This window comes from Helianthus annuus, chromosome 3 (assembly GCF_002127325.2).
Source record: "Helianthus annuus cultivar XRQ/B chromosome 3, HanXRQr2.0-SUNRISE, whole genome shotgun sequence".
NCBI lineage: Eukaryota > Viridiplantae > Streptophyta > Magnoliopsida > Asterales > Asteraceae > Helianthus > Helianthus annuus.
The window spans coordinates 38,008,378-38,023,753 of record NC_035435.2 but is presented as its reverse complement, the minus strand read 5'-3'; the positions used below and the strand labels follow the sequence as shown (position 1 = coordinate 38,023,753).

Sequence of the window (15,376 nt, the reverse complement as noted above, 5' to 3'; positions counted from 1 at the left end):
AGAAATTAAGCAAGAAAGTAATTTTAAGATTCTAATGAGTAATTTTTAACAACTAGTGATTGCACACACTAAATTGGTATGGGAGCAAATATGGGACATTGAGGTTAACGATACCAATCGCAAAGTTGTGTGTTATTGACATCCTAAATTTGAGGCAATAAGTAGCTATTAAACTATAATCTAGAAAAGAAAATTCAAAGAAAAATAAGAATTTAAAATAATAATAAAGCATAGCTATATTCTATGCAACAAGTTGTCAAAAAGTCACCAAAACCCTAGAAGCGTATGAACTTCTTTTCTTTGAACTAGCATCACAACTAACCCTAATCTTACCCACTATAAATTCAGGGTCTTCGCTAATACATTTTTTCCACAAACAAACCAGAGACTCAACGAAAGAGAGGTTAGATAGAAGACTTGCAAACTAAGGTAAAGATATTGAACAACCATGGGAAGAGCACCTTGTTGTGACAAAGCAAACGTGAAGAAGGGTCCATGGTCTCCTGAAGAAGACGCTACACTCAAAGATTATATCGAAAAATATGGCACCGGTGGTAACTGGATCGCTCTTCCTCAAAAGATCGGTATGCATATTCATTTCATCTTTTGTTATTGGTCAAATTGTCAGTATGATACTTCAATTCTTGGAGTTATAACTTATAACCTAACTTAAGGATTCTGGTATATATGAAGGCATAAAGAGGTGTGGAAAAAGTTGTAGGCTCAGATGGTTAAATTACCTAAGACCTAACATCAAGCATGGAGGATTCTCTGAAGAAGAAGACAATATCATCTGCAGCCTCTATATTAGTATTGGTAGCAGGTAACAGTCTTTCATGTTTCAACTTTCAACTTATGTTTGCTTGTCCTTTGCACTTGTCTATGTTTCTTTTGTTCAAAGAATATTACCCATATCATAACATGCTCAAATTTCTCTTAGATCTATGCATCACTTGCAACACTTTTTATTATGATATGTATCTATATGGACTATTATTGAACCACTTGCAAAATCAATCAGGTGGTCCATAATCGCGGCGCAACTTCCTGGAAGAACTGATAATGATATCAAGAACTACTGGAACACAAGATTGAAGAAGAAGTTGCTCGGAAGGCGTAAACAGTCTCATGCTAGTAGGATACCTGGTTCAACCCAGGATCCCAAAAATGGGAATGGAGTGGAAACTTTAAGTAATTCTGCCATTGAAAGGCTCCAACTTCATATGCAACTCCAAAGCCTTGAAAACCCTAATATGTCACAACGTGCTAACATGTCCTTGTGGCCTTGCAAGTTGAACCCAATTCAAGAAAAGATGATGCAAAGTTTACAGCTTTTAAATGAATCATCTAATTACCCTCTAATGATGCAACATGTTTTTCCTGATTCCCCTCAAAAGGTTCAGCTCTATGGACCATCTAACAACCACCTTCAACAAGTGTACTCCCTACCTAATAATATGTTGATCAACCAAGTAGACAATCCCATCAATGGAATCAATGTTGGGTCATCTACACTACCGGAAACCAATGGTGTAAAACAGCCAAGTGTCGATTTCCAGCAGTTTATGGCATTTCAAGCTGAAATCGACCAGTTCTTGAGCAACAAAGGAGCGAACTCCGAATCGATAGATCAGGCACAGGTGAACGAGTTTGAACTTTTCAAGGACATGGATGGTGCCAAGGACATGATGACTTGGTGGTCTAATGAGTTCGATGCGAATTCGGCTTCGTCAAACTCGTGGGACTCAAATGGTATCCTTGATCACCAGAAATGAGAAATGAAGTACTCGAGTTAGTGCAAGGCTTCGTGTAGAGTACGATGAAAACTAAAACAAGTACGAGGTATTTATCTTTGTTAATGTTTATTCATATATAGTTATCATGATAAAATTGGAGGCGATGGAGAGGACTGATCGACGATGTTGTAAATTTGTGTAATAACGCTGTCTTTCTGGTTGTTCTATCAATATCTACGTAAAGAAAAACTATTCCCCTTTTGTTAAAATTTTAGATTGTATTTCTGTGTTTATTATTTGTTTATGAATTGTACTTGGTTATTATTATCATAAGAGAAATAATGTAGAGAGAGAGAGAGAGAGTGAGTGAATTTGTGTTATGTATTCGGTTGATGTGAAACAATGAAGTATGGTGTCGACAACTCAATTAACGATACAAAGAGTAACTGCTAAAACAAAAACAAACAAGTAACATAAACTAAAGACAGATTAAATAACTACAAACTAACTAGTCTAATAATATGTGCTTGAAGCTAGGCATTCGCATCAACACATAGCTTGGACCTAAGAGTGTTAAACCGTGTCGAAGACAACCTTTGGTTTAGTAATTATTTTGCAATATGAACGGTGATATGTACATAGTGATCTCTAAGACTTTGTGCGACAACCATATCTGTTATGAAATACATGTCAATCTAAAGGTGTTTGTTACAATGATGAAATTCAACAAGTACTAGATATGTAGCTCTTGTGTCGTCACAACATAATGAAGGGAGACTAAATATTTATGCGTAACACATGAAGCACAAACCTAATCTGGCAAAGCTCATAAGCGGCATTTGCAAGAACTTGATATTCTACATTGATACCAGAACGCTCAATCATATGTTGTTTATTGAAACCCCACGATGAGGTTTAGATCATGAAACATATAATAGCTTTTGGCAGATAAACGATCATCAATAACTAACCTAGTTGCAATTATTCCATTATGTTGATCCTGGCACTTGCAGCACTGGGCAATTACGCTTCTAGTCACTCTACAAAGACATGTTTTTGTATAAGGTAATTATTCTTATCGTTAACAAACTACACTAAAAGTTTGTCTAATGTTCTACTTAGATTACCTCCTAACAAAAAGTGAATGAACATACAAGGGGGAAGAGATGCAAAGGCATCTCAAAGACATGCTCCACTAGAGGTTGAAGGCTAAACAAAACTTTATGAAATCCAATTGGATGAGTTATGTTAGGCTTCTATGCGTCATAAAATGAGACGACTTTAGTCACCACCCTCCACCCTTGGACTCTCCCACTCTCGAAAATTAGATATTTTTTTGTTTGTCAAACATATTTAGTATAGATTTTAGGTTAAAATGATTTTTTATTTACATCTTTATTTATTTTTTAATGTGTTACTTCTATTTTGAGAAAAGCATCAATATTCTTAATAAAAAATGACTATCATCAACTGAAGAAAAATATTGTTGGTGATGTGTACATTGGTGAAATATGACGACGATGTTCTTTAGTTAGTTGTTTGTTGATAACAGTTATCGATGACAGTGAAATCTTTACCACGTTTGATTCTCCACAGACCTTCACGAACGAATTAACAGTGGTTCCTACTTCCCCCAAGGATTGTTGATGCATACCTCATTGGCGAAAATATCTGAGTGTGTATTGCATATGTAACACCCCAATTTTCTATAGTAAATGTACTTGGGATTTGAAAAAAAAAACAAGTTGGATAATAATTGGACTTATTATGAATTATGGTAAAAAACCTAACTTGGGGAAAAATCATGGCAAGATCAATCTCATCATTCCCACCATATACACCATTATTCTAGAGAGAGAAACTGTGAAACAAACCCAAAATCTCATTATGCGTGTTTCGCTTTGAGGATTCACATTATCAAGCCATTTTATCCAACTGGAATCAAAGGCAACCTGTTCTACAACATTCTCACAATGGTTTTAAAATTTCAAGTCGATTTCAGGTTTTCAAAAAGAAAAACGTGAGAATCATGTAAAAGTTAACATCTTAATGTTAGTTTATGCATGTAATGATGTTAATTATACGAAGGTTATGATGCATTTGGTGTAATAAGATAGGATCTTGACGTGGAACAAGATCATATCTAAAAATCGCCATTGTTAGGGTTTTTGGGAAAGAAGGTAAGTATTCTCTTAAAGTTTTCACTAATAAGTATTGGCAAAGATAGAGAGCATTCGCGAAAAGTTAGTTTATGCATGATAGTATTTGCATGTCCATTTCACATAAATAGTTCTACTTTTCAAAAAGAAAGTATTTGCTTTAATATATACGAATAGTTTAGATCAATGTTATACTTAGCATAAACTATGTACACGTGAAAACTAAGTTTTCACATAATGATGTATTTGTATAAGAAATTCGTGGAAGTAGTTTAAGTATTCACATAAGTGATTCATGCAAATAGTTTAAGTATTTGCATAAAGAATTTATGCGAATAGTCTAAGTATTCACATGTGTTGACGTGAAAACTATTAAAAGTGTATGGCTTAATGTATATGAAAAGTTGATATGGTTCGTGTGAATCTTTGACCAGTTGACTAAGTGTTCAAAGGTCAGAATGTATGTTGTAAACCGTAAAGAAGCTAACTCCTAAGTGAGTTCTAGATCTACCCCCCCCCCCCATTTTTTTACTATTTTGGGTTAATATGCATGCTACCCCGTATGTTAGTGTTGTAATTATTTGTTGTGACTGTTAGCTATTAGATGCTTATGCCGGATGTCACATGTTTATGATCAATGTTAAATGTTGACAATTGATGATCGGTGATAATTTGTTAATGGCTAGCATTTGTTGCTAGAGATTTTGATGTCTAGTATCTGTTAGAAATGTATTAATGGATCATGAGAACTCTAATACATGACATATATTAATGATGGAGTCTTGTGTTGGTCTAAACCGGCTTGGCTTTGGAGCAAGCAATTAATGGTGAAGTTTGCTTCGTATGTTTTTATGTCTATATTGACGATTTATGTAAGGTGCATGATTGATATTTAGAGTAATTTTTCACTGTTTATTAAAAGATTTTACTTAGAGGATAACTCGATATTTTAACCTAAACTATAAGTCACTCAAGGTAGTTGAATGTTTTAGCATGCATGTTCGGTTAAACATGTATTAATGCTTGATGGGAAGTCACCAGGCATAGATCAAAGAATATCTTGAAGTCTAGCATCCTAAAGACCACAGTCAACATGTTATTACTTTAATTGTTATGTTAAATTTGAAGATTTGATATATTAGATAATTTGGTGTGTTTCTGTTGCATATGCATAACCTTTATCAGTTTAAGAACTATGTTTTGATCCTTAAACCCAACTTATGGGTGTCTCGAGTTTAGGGCCACACATATTAGCTAACTATCAAATTGTTAGAACCAAAAAATAGAAAGTTAAAAAAGGGAAAATACAGATGAAGTTATGAATGAGTTGTACATCCAAACTAACCATATTAATGTTACTTTAGTAGACCTAATTTACAGACAAAAGCCTTTACAGATGCCAAAACAAGGTACTTAATTGATAAACATATCTTTAGTAGACCTAATTACGGGCAAAAGCCTTTTCAAATCCAAAACAAGGTACTTAATTGATAAACAGAACAATGTTGTAAATTGCAATACTATGCTATGATATGCTATACTGTCTGTGTAAATCTTTTTGCGAGATTTGATCAAGTTGTATAAGATTCAAGACTTATTGATGTTGAATTGATAGAAATTTGAATTATAAAATGTGTGACCCGTATGTAGTGGATAATTTAGTCATAAGTAGTGTGACTTATTTCTATAACTGATTGGAATCATAAAATACGTAAGCCGTACATTGTGGTCGAGGTAAGTAACATGTATGTTACCCTTTTTCCCTTATTATTAGAGTTACAAGTAGTGTAAAGATTATTTTTATGTCTTACAAGAATGATAGATGTCACACCCGGACCGCGTAAAACAACAAATCGCGGCGGAAACGTCGGGGAGTGTTGTAACAGAATCATTGTTTCATAACACATGGAAATTGAAATTTTGTTTTATTGATTAAAAGAAGTTACAATGTCTTAAAATCAAAGCAACATAACATAATTAACTAGTCTTGCATCTTTTATTGTCACTAAGGCCCAAATCCTCCTAAGTGTATCTTGATCAATCCTATGCATCATCTCTTGAAAACAAATGTGAAAATAGGTACGTTAGCATAAAAATGCCTGTGAGATACATAGGTTTTATTGAAAATAGGATTCATGACTTGTAAGTTTAAAGAAAAATGTTTAACAAAAGTTAGTCATGAACCTTGTAAAATGTTTTCTTTTATAAATCATACGAAAACTTGATAAGAAATCAGATTATATAAAAGAAAAGTGTATGGTTAATTAAATAACCAAGTAAAATGAGTTGTATAAAATAAACTGTTTGTCAAACAATGTCTTGTGAAAATATGTTATTTATGTAAAATGTAATATGTCTAAATTGAAATGGTTTAAATAACAGTACGATATGTAATATCACAAAAGCACTTATATATAGGAAGTACCAGCGACGTATCCACCATGCTTTTATCATATTACACACGTCTCGTTACTTAAATTACTTACCCAAACAAACCACCAAAATTGTCTTGTTTAAACCAATTGTCAAATGTTATTGTGTAAACCATGTCCACTGTCAAATGTAAATCATGTAATGTATAAACAAATGTCAAAATGTTCATGTGTAAACAATGTCTATTGTCAAATGTAAATCATGTAATGTGTAAACAAATGTCATGTATGGTAAGTAAAAGAAGTGACTACTTAAACCATATGTAAAAATGCACAAAACAAAGAATTTGAATAGATCAAAAGTTATGTTTTGTAAATCCATGCATGCCTTACTGATACAAACATTTATGCGGTAATGTTAAATGCATACATCCAAGCCTTACGACTGTGGCGACAAACCCTTAAACGAAGTTAAAGGTTTATCTAAACAATGTATATCGAATTCGGTCATTCCTTCCATCCAAACAAACCTAGGATTTCAGGAACGGGAGTTGTCAATTCCTATGGTACCACTACCTACTAACGAACGGCGTGATCAATGTTAATGAATGTAGTTTTGTCCCATTTAAACAAACCAAATGTCATACCAAAATGTAAGCATGTTTTATGAAAATAATGTACTAAGTATGCAACAAATGAACATACATAGCATGAAATGTAATGTAAAATAATGTACTAAGTATGCACTAAATGGACATACATAGCATGAAGTGTAATGTAAAATAATGTACTAAGTATGCACTAAATGGACATACATAGCATGAAATGTAATGTAAAATAATGTACTAAGTATGCACTAAATGGACATACATAGCATGAAATGTAATGTAAAATAATGTACTAAGTATACATAGCATGAAATGTAATGTAAAATAATGTACTAAGTATGCACTAAATGGACATACATAGCATGACATGTAATGTAAAATAATGCACTAAGTATGCACTAAATGGACATACCTAGCAAAAACACATATAAAATCATGTACTATACGTGTACTAATGAACATACCAAGTATGATATAAAAACATGGAAAGCACGAAAGTAACAAGTAGGCACATGTGTATCACCCCAAAACGTTTGAAAAACAGTAAAAGAGGGGACTATGTACTCACTTGAGGGTGCTTAGAAGTCTTGAATAACAGCCAAGCAAAGCTAAAGGGATCACGGAATCAAACGGCTCCTAATATAGGTAACTATGTTAATAAACGGACCTAAATCGGAAGATCGGATAAAATGAGGTTTCATAAACCAAATGAGTGTAGGAACTCATGTAATATGGTTTAACAAAGCCTACATTCTAAAACGAAACCTAACCTAAGTGCTTACGACCCGTTTAGGTAGCTTACGCTACTTTAACGCGTCGTTCGCGTAAAACGCGTTCGGATCGCCTAACTAGTCCTATGACAAGTATTATATGCCTTAACATGTCTAATAATGTTACCTAATCAGTTTAGGTGCAAAAATTTAGGTTACATATGCTTAGAATAAATTTATGCGTAAAAAGGTCATTTTGGTCATTGTGCAAAGGCATATACATTACCTATCATACAATTAACTAAACGAAGTGACCATAAGGTATAACCACGGAAGGTTATTCCCTATACAACTATGGTCACAAAGCATGTTTGGTCGGATCCTAATGATCGACCAAACGGGTCGGGTTTAAAAGTCTAAGCGGTTGTTTAGACCGCTTACCTTACGACCCTATATAAGCACTAAACCTAAAGTGACGAGTTAAACATGTTAAAACATGTTTAACGATGGATTTTTGGGAAAGAAGGTAAGTATTCGCTTACCTTACGACCCTATATAAGCACTAAACCTTATGCATGTAATGATGTTATACGAAGTTTATGATGCACTTGGTGTAATAAGATAGGATCTTGACGTGGAACAAGATCATATCTAAAAATCGCCATTGTTAGGGTTTTTGGAAAAGAAGGTAAGTATTCGCTAAAAGTTTTCACTCATAAATATTGGCAAAGATAGAGAGCATTCGCGAAAAGTTAGTTTATGCATGATAGTATTTGCATGTCCATTTCACATAAATAGTTCTACTTTTCAAAAAGAAAGTATTTGCTTTAATATATACGAATAGTTTAGATCAATGTTATACTTAGCATAAACTATATACACGTGAAAACTAAGTTTTCACATAATGATGTATTTGTATAAGGAATTCATGAAAGTAGTTTAAGTATTCACATAAGTGATTCATGCAAATAGTTTAAGTATTCGCATAAAGAATTCATGCGAATAGTCTAAATATTCACATGTGTTGATGTGAAAACTGTTAAAAGTGTAAGGCTTAATGTATATGAAAAGTTGATATGGTTCGTGTGAATCTTTGATCAGTTGACTAAGTGTTCAAAAGTCAGAATGTATGTTGTAAACCGTAAAGAAGTTAACTCCCAAGTGAGTCTAGATCCACCCCCCCCCCACTTTTTTTTACTATTTTGGGTTAATATGCATATGCTACCCCGTATGTTAATGTTGGAATTATTTGTTGTGACTGTTAGCTATTAGATGCTTATGCCGGATGTCACATGTTTATGATCAATGTTAACATGTAGATAATTGATGACCGGTGATAATTTGTTAATGGCGAGCATTTGTTGCTAGAGATTTTGATGTCTAGTATCTGTTAGAAATGTATAAATGGATCATGAGAACTCTAAGACATGACATATATTAATGATGGAGTCTTGTGTTGGTATAAACCGGCTTGGCTTTGGGGCAACCAATTAATGGTGAAGTTTGCTTCGTATTTTTTTATGTCTATATTGACGATTTATGTAAGGTGCATGATTGATATTTAGTATAATTTTTCACTGTTTATTAAAATATTTAACTTAGAGGATAACTCGATATTTTTAACCTAAACTATAAGTCACTCAAGGTAGTTAAATGTTTTAGCATGCATGTTCGGTTAAACATGTATTAATGCTTGATGGGAAGTCACCAGGTATAGATCAAAGAATATCTTGAAGTCTAGCATCCTAAAGACCACAATAAACATGTTATTACTTTAATTGTTATGTTAAACTTGAAGATTTGATATATTAGATATGTTAAACTTGAAGATTTGATATATTAGATAATTTGGTGTGTTTCTGTTGCATATGCATAACTTTTATCGGTTTAAGAACTATGTTTTGATCCTTGAACCCAACTTATGGGTGTCTCGAGTTTGGGGCCACACATACTAGCTAACTATCAAATTGTTAGAACCAAAAAATAGCAAGATAAAAAAGGGAAAATACAAATGAATTTATGAATGAGTTGTACATCCAAACTAACCGTATGAATGTTACTTCAGTAGACCTAATTATAGCCAAAAGCCTTTTGATGGAGAGTGTGAAACCCGAGTGTTAAGTGTGTTATATCGTGTGTTTTATGGCATTTCAAGTGATAACATGACGTGAATGTGATAACTACGTATAGTTGTGATGTCACAGGATAATCGCTTAATTCGTTGAAGTTAGGACGCCTGGAGGTGAAGCGGAACTACCGGGAATGATAAACAGTGCGAAAGATATCATTCGATAGATGTTCGGGTCAAGACATGGTGGAATATGCGCAAGCAACGTGAAAGATCTAAGTTCAGCGGCCTTCGGATACTTGAATGGAAGTTGAAATCAAGTAATATACGAAGCCATAACATGCAATTGCTTGAGCGTAGCATACGGTCGGTATACTTCATGCAAAAACAGTACAACAGCAATTGAACGCCGCTTTTGGGTTGATGTACGTAGTGTACGGTTGAAACACAAAGAAAGAAACAGAATGTTTCTCTCGTAACCTACGGTTGGAGGCGTAGGCTACAGTTTATGGTGATAATATACTCAGCGCACATTGGCTTTTGAAGGAAAAGGGTTTAAAAGCTTTTGTTAAAAATCCTAAGGGGTGTCACGTGAATAGAGGAAAGTGGCCGCATATGATTGGACGCAGCAGTAGGCTTTGACGGCGAAGAGGGGGCTGTTGGATCTCTTTGAGTGGGCCGATAATTGGAGAGATCATAATTAATTGGGCTGTGGTTGTTGACTTCTTAGAGGTGCACGTGAAGGGTTGAGGGAAACAACTTTTGCAGCCAACATCAAAAGTCACGTGGACTTGGAATATGACATCATCAAATCATCCATCATTAAAAAGGAGATCATCAACACAAATATTATAGGATGAAAAAACTGAAAAGGCAACCGCCATTTAGTAGTACATCACGTGACTTTGGGAATTCTTGAACAATAGTCAACAACATCATCATATTGGGCCAACAGTTTGGACTCTTGGAGGATTCCTATGTGGGCTGACATCAGATAAAAGAGAACACACGTGAGTGGGCTCGTAGACATGTCAACACCGTATCAGGGATACCGACAGTATCATCCCGAGGAATATCCTGAGCCCGAGGGTGTCTATGCTTATCAGACCGAGGGGGAGAAAAAGCTTGCTATGTTGGAAGCGAGTTTGTCCAAACTCGGGCAGTATTTATTAGCACCCAACCTTTCCGATGAAGATCGAATCAGCAGCCTAGTTTCCAAGTGTCAGAAGTTAAAGATGAAGATAGAAATAGAAGAGCGTCTCTCACCATTACCTGTTGATATTAGAGATTATTCTCACATGGGGGAGGAGGTTGTGGAGGATAATACCACACCAATGAATCCTTTATCTGATGAAGAGTCACTGGTGGATCAGATGGTGTGTGAGGATGATGAGGCAGAGCAGTCTGATGTGATGAATGTGTGTACCGAACCTCTTCCCATATCAATCATTCCAATTAACAAGTGTGGGGAAGAGGGTTCGAGGAAGAAGATGAAAAAGGTGAAGCTACAAGACATCGGTGTATATCTCGTGAAGTGGATCAGCGAAACCCGCATGTGCAGTCTGAACATGCCGATTATACTAACAAACCTATGGAGATGGCATGTAAATTTCCGGGCATTCATTGGAAATGTTGTGGGTAAGTGTGCATTGAGACCACCGTAGCGGAAATCAGGTACGGTCTGGCTGAAGACCTTTAAACTTAGTGCTCTCGGGAGGCAGCCCGAGGATGTAGAGTTTGTACTTTGTTTTGGTTTCGTTTGGTGTGTTGTGTTTTGACAGGTTTCTACGTTTCATCTTCACGGATGCAATGAATCAAGTGTGGGGATGTTTTGCAACATCCCTAGTGAGATATCAGAGAATCCCTGGATGTGTATTCTCCGGTTTTGAGCGCAGCAGTTACACCACCACAGACACTCACTTGTTTTCTGATCAGGTGCATGTGTTTATCTATCTAGTGTTTTATTTGTTTTTTGTGTACTTGGTGGTGTGAAATTTTGTGTTGGGAGTGGTTTTATGTGTCGAGTTGTCTAGTTATTAGCCGTTCATGGGTTGTTAGGTGGTATCTCTCGGGTTATGACTATAAATTGCACCATACATTGGGGACAATGTATCCTAAGTGTGGGCATGCGTAAACTCGAGAGAGGGTTGGTAAGATTGCTGATCATCAAATGCTTGAAGGGTTGAAATTGAGAAAAATTGAAAAATTTTGAAAATTTTTTGTTTCTCAAGTATGCTTGAACTACATGAAAACCAACATTTTCAATCACTAATGGGTTCCTTGCTGATATTAAGCTAACTTAGATCCCTAGTCATGGTTGTCCCTTTAAGTTTCATGAGAGTATTTCTGACAAGTTTTAGAAAGGAATTAAAAAGAGATGCCTAACTAGGGGTAACATGCTTTAGGAATTACACATGCTACGTGTCGGCAACCCATATTTCTTTTGTTCGGTGAGATATTTGAGCCTACTAGTTGTTAGATGAAATTGCAATAAATGTTCATTTGTTGAGTGTAGGCCATATGTTGCTTTGTGTTAGAACTTGTGTGGTTTAATACGTACCGAGACTGTGCTTTAGCGTATGCATATAAATGATAAAGGCATTAGGATCCCTTCCATTGTGTTAGTTGTTGATTGTTTATCCACCCACCTTAGTTAACCATGTTGAGCCTTATACCTTTCGTTTGTTGCACCTTGTTGCCCGTTTGATTACCAACCATGAAAGACAAGCATGTGTTAGATGTTTATTGAAAAAAAAAAAGAAAAAAAAAAGAGAAAAGAATGAAAAAGAAAAAGAAAAAAAATCATTATTATGTTCGTGTTGAATAAATGGGTCGAAAAATCACCCAAAAACGTTAGTATCATTGTGAATAAGTTGTCATGGTTTGGTACATTCGTTGTGTTCGCCATATAAACATAAAAAAACCAAAAATATTTCCTTACCTTTACCCTTAACCCAAAACCCAAAAAGTCCTTTTGATATGTGTTACGTTATTTGATACAGTGGAGGTGTGATTGCTATACAAGCTTATGATTGCAAAGTAATATATTTGGTTTTGAGCGAATTATATACACTAGCACAGTACACGCTAGTCTTAATTGAGCCGAGAGGAGTGATCATTGTGAGGGGCGTGTGGCATGTGTGTAGTAATATAAGCATATTAGTTTTAGTTAGGCAAGTCTTAAATTGTTTTAAAGGCGTATCATTTATCTGTCAGATTGTCAACCTCGATTGTGTCAGTCTATGGGGCGGGTATGACTTGGGACCTTAAATTGCTAATTCGGTAAGGGATTCAATGATGATTTGTTAATAAGGTGGGTAATGTTTGTGATGGTTGCTTGAGGACAATCAAAGATAAGTGTGGGGATGTGATGGAGAGTGTGAAACCCGAGTGTTAAGTGTGTTATATCGTGTGTTTTATGGCATTTTAAGTGATAACATGACGTGAATGTGATAACTACGTATAGTTGTGATGTCACAGGATAATCGCTTAATTCGTTGAAGTTAGGACGCCTGGAGGTGAAGCGGAACTACCGGGAATGATAAACATTGCGAAAGATATCATTCGATAGATGTTCGGGTCAAGACATGGTGGAATATGCGCAAGCAACGTGAAAGATCTAAGTTCAGCGGCCTTCGGATTCTCGAATGGAAGTTGAAATCAAGTAATATATGAAGCCATAACATGCAATTGCTTGAGCGTAGCATACGGTCGGTATACTTCATGCAAAAACAGTACAACAGCAATTGAACGTCGCTTTTGGGTTGATGTACGTAGTGTACGGTTGAAACACAAAGAAAGAAACAGAATGTTTCTCTCGTAACCTACGGTTGGAGGCGTAGGCTACAGTTTATGGTGATAATATACTCAGCGCACATTGGCTTTTGAAGGAAAATGGTTTAAAAGCTTTTGTTAAAAATCCTAAGGGGTCACGTGAATAGAGGAAAGTGGGCCGCATATGATTGGACGCAGCAGTAGGCTTTGACGGCGAAGAGGGGGCTGTTGGATCTCTTTGAGTGGGCCGATAATTGGAGAGATCATAATTAATTGGGCTGTGGTTGTTGACTTCTTAGAGGTGCACGTGAAGGGTTGAGGGAAACAACTTTTGCAGCCAACATCAAAAGTCACGTGGACTTGGAATATGACATCATCAAATCATCCATCATTAAAAAGGAGATCATCAACACAAATATTATAGGATGAAAAAACTGAAAAGGCAACCGCCATTTAGTAGTACATCACGTGACTTTGGGAATTCTTGAACAATAGTCAACAACATCATCATATTGGGCCAACAGTTTGGACTCTTGGAGGATTCCTATGTGGGCCGACATCAGATAAAAGAGAACACACGTGAGTGGGCTCGCAGACATGTCAACACCGTATCAGGGATACCGACAGTATCATCCCGAGGAATATCCTGAGCCTGAGGGTATCTATGCTTATCAGACCGAGGGGGAGAAAAAGCTTGCTATGTTGGAAGCGAGTTTGTCTAAACTCGAGCAGTATTTATTAGCACCCAACCTTTCCGATGAAGATCGAATCAGCAGCCTAGTTTCCAAGTGTCAAAAGTTAAAGATGAAGATAGAAATAGAAGAGCGTCTCTCACCACTACCTGTTGATATTAGAGATTATTCTCACATGGGGGAGGAGGTTGTGGAGGATAATACCACACCAATGAATCCTTTATCTGATGAAGAGTCACTGGTGGATCAGATGGTGTGTGAGGATGATGAGGCAGAGCAGTCTGATGTGATGAATGTGTGTACCGAACCTCTTCCCATATCAATCATTCCAATTAACAAGTGTGGGGAAGAGGGTTCGAGGAAGAAGATGAAAAAGGTGAAGCTACAAGACATCGGTGTATATCTCGTGAAGTGGATCAGGGAAACCCGCATGTGCAGTCTGAACATGCCGATTATACTGACAAACCTATGGAGATGGCATGTAAATTTCCGGGCATTCGTTGGAAATGTTTTGGGTAAGTGTGCATTGAGACCACCGTAGCGGAAATCAGGTACGGTCTGGCTGAAGACCTTTAAACTTAGCGCTCTCGGGAGGCAGCCCGAGGATGTAGAGTTTGTACTTTGTTTTGGTTTCGTTTGGTGTGTTGTGTTTTGACAGGTTTCTACGTTTCATCTTCACGGATGCAATGAATCAAGTGTGGGGATGTTTTGCAACATCCCTAGTGAGATATCAGAGAATCCCTGGATGTGTATTCTCCGGTTTTGAGCGCAGCAGTTACACCACCACAGACACTCACTTGTTTTCTGACCAGGTGCATGTGTTTATCTATCTAGTGTTTTATTTGTTTTTTGTGTACTTGGTGGTGTGAAATTTTGTGTTGGGAGTGGTTTTATGTGTCGAGTTGTCTAGTTATTAGCCGTTCATGGGTTGTTAGGTGGTATCTCTCGGGTTATGACTATAAATTGCACCATACATTGGGGACAATGTATCCTAAGTGTGGGGATGCGTAAACTCGAGAGAGGGTTGGTAAGATTGCTGATCATCAAATGCTTGAAGGGTTGAAATTGAGAAAAATTGAAAAATTTTGAAAATTTTTTGTTTCTCAAGTATGCTTGAACTACATGAAAACCAACATTTTCAATCACTAATGGGTTCCTTGCTGATATTAAGCTAACTTAGATCCCTAGTCATGGTTGTCCCTTTAAGTTTCATGAGAGTATTTCTGACAAGTTTTAGAAAGGAATTAAAAAGAGATG

General features: G+C 36.1%; 1 protein-coding gene across 1 annotated transcript; it reads left to right on the top strand.

Moving 5' to 3' along the window:
- Positions 1-389: 389 nt before the first annotated feature.
- Positions 390-2,038, top strand: LOC110929136 (transcription factor MYB36). Its single transcript, XM_022172255.2, has 3 exons — positions 390-584; positions 694-823; positions 1,022-2,038. The coding sequence occupies exons 1-3, from the start codon at positions 449-451 to the stop codon at positions 1,773-1,775; spliced, it is 1,020 nt and encodes a 339-aa protein (XP_022027947.1). The 5' UTR covers positions 390-448; the 3' UTR covers positions 1,776-2,038.
- The last annotated feature ends 13,338 nt before the right edge of the window (positions 2,039-15,376 follow it).

Excerpts from the sequence above, each read along its gene's own strand:
- LOC110929136 (XM_022172255.2), top strand. The coding sequence starts at position 449 with ATGGGAAGAGCACCTTGTTGTGACAAAGCAAACGTGAAGAAGGGTCCA. Across the intron at positions 585-693 it reads CGCTCTTCCTCAAAAGATCG|GCATAAAGAGGTGTGGAAAA; the intron begins GTATGCATATTC and ends GTATATATGAAG. Across the intron at positions 824-1,021 it reads TATATTAGTATTGGTAGCAG|GTGGTCCATAATCGCGGCGC; the intron begins GTAACAGTCTTT and ends AAAATCAATCAG.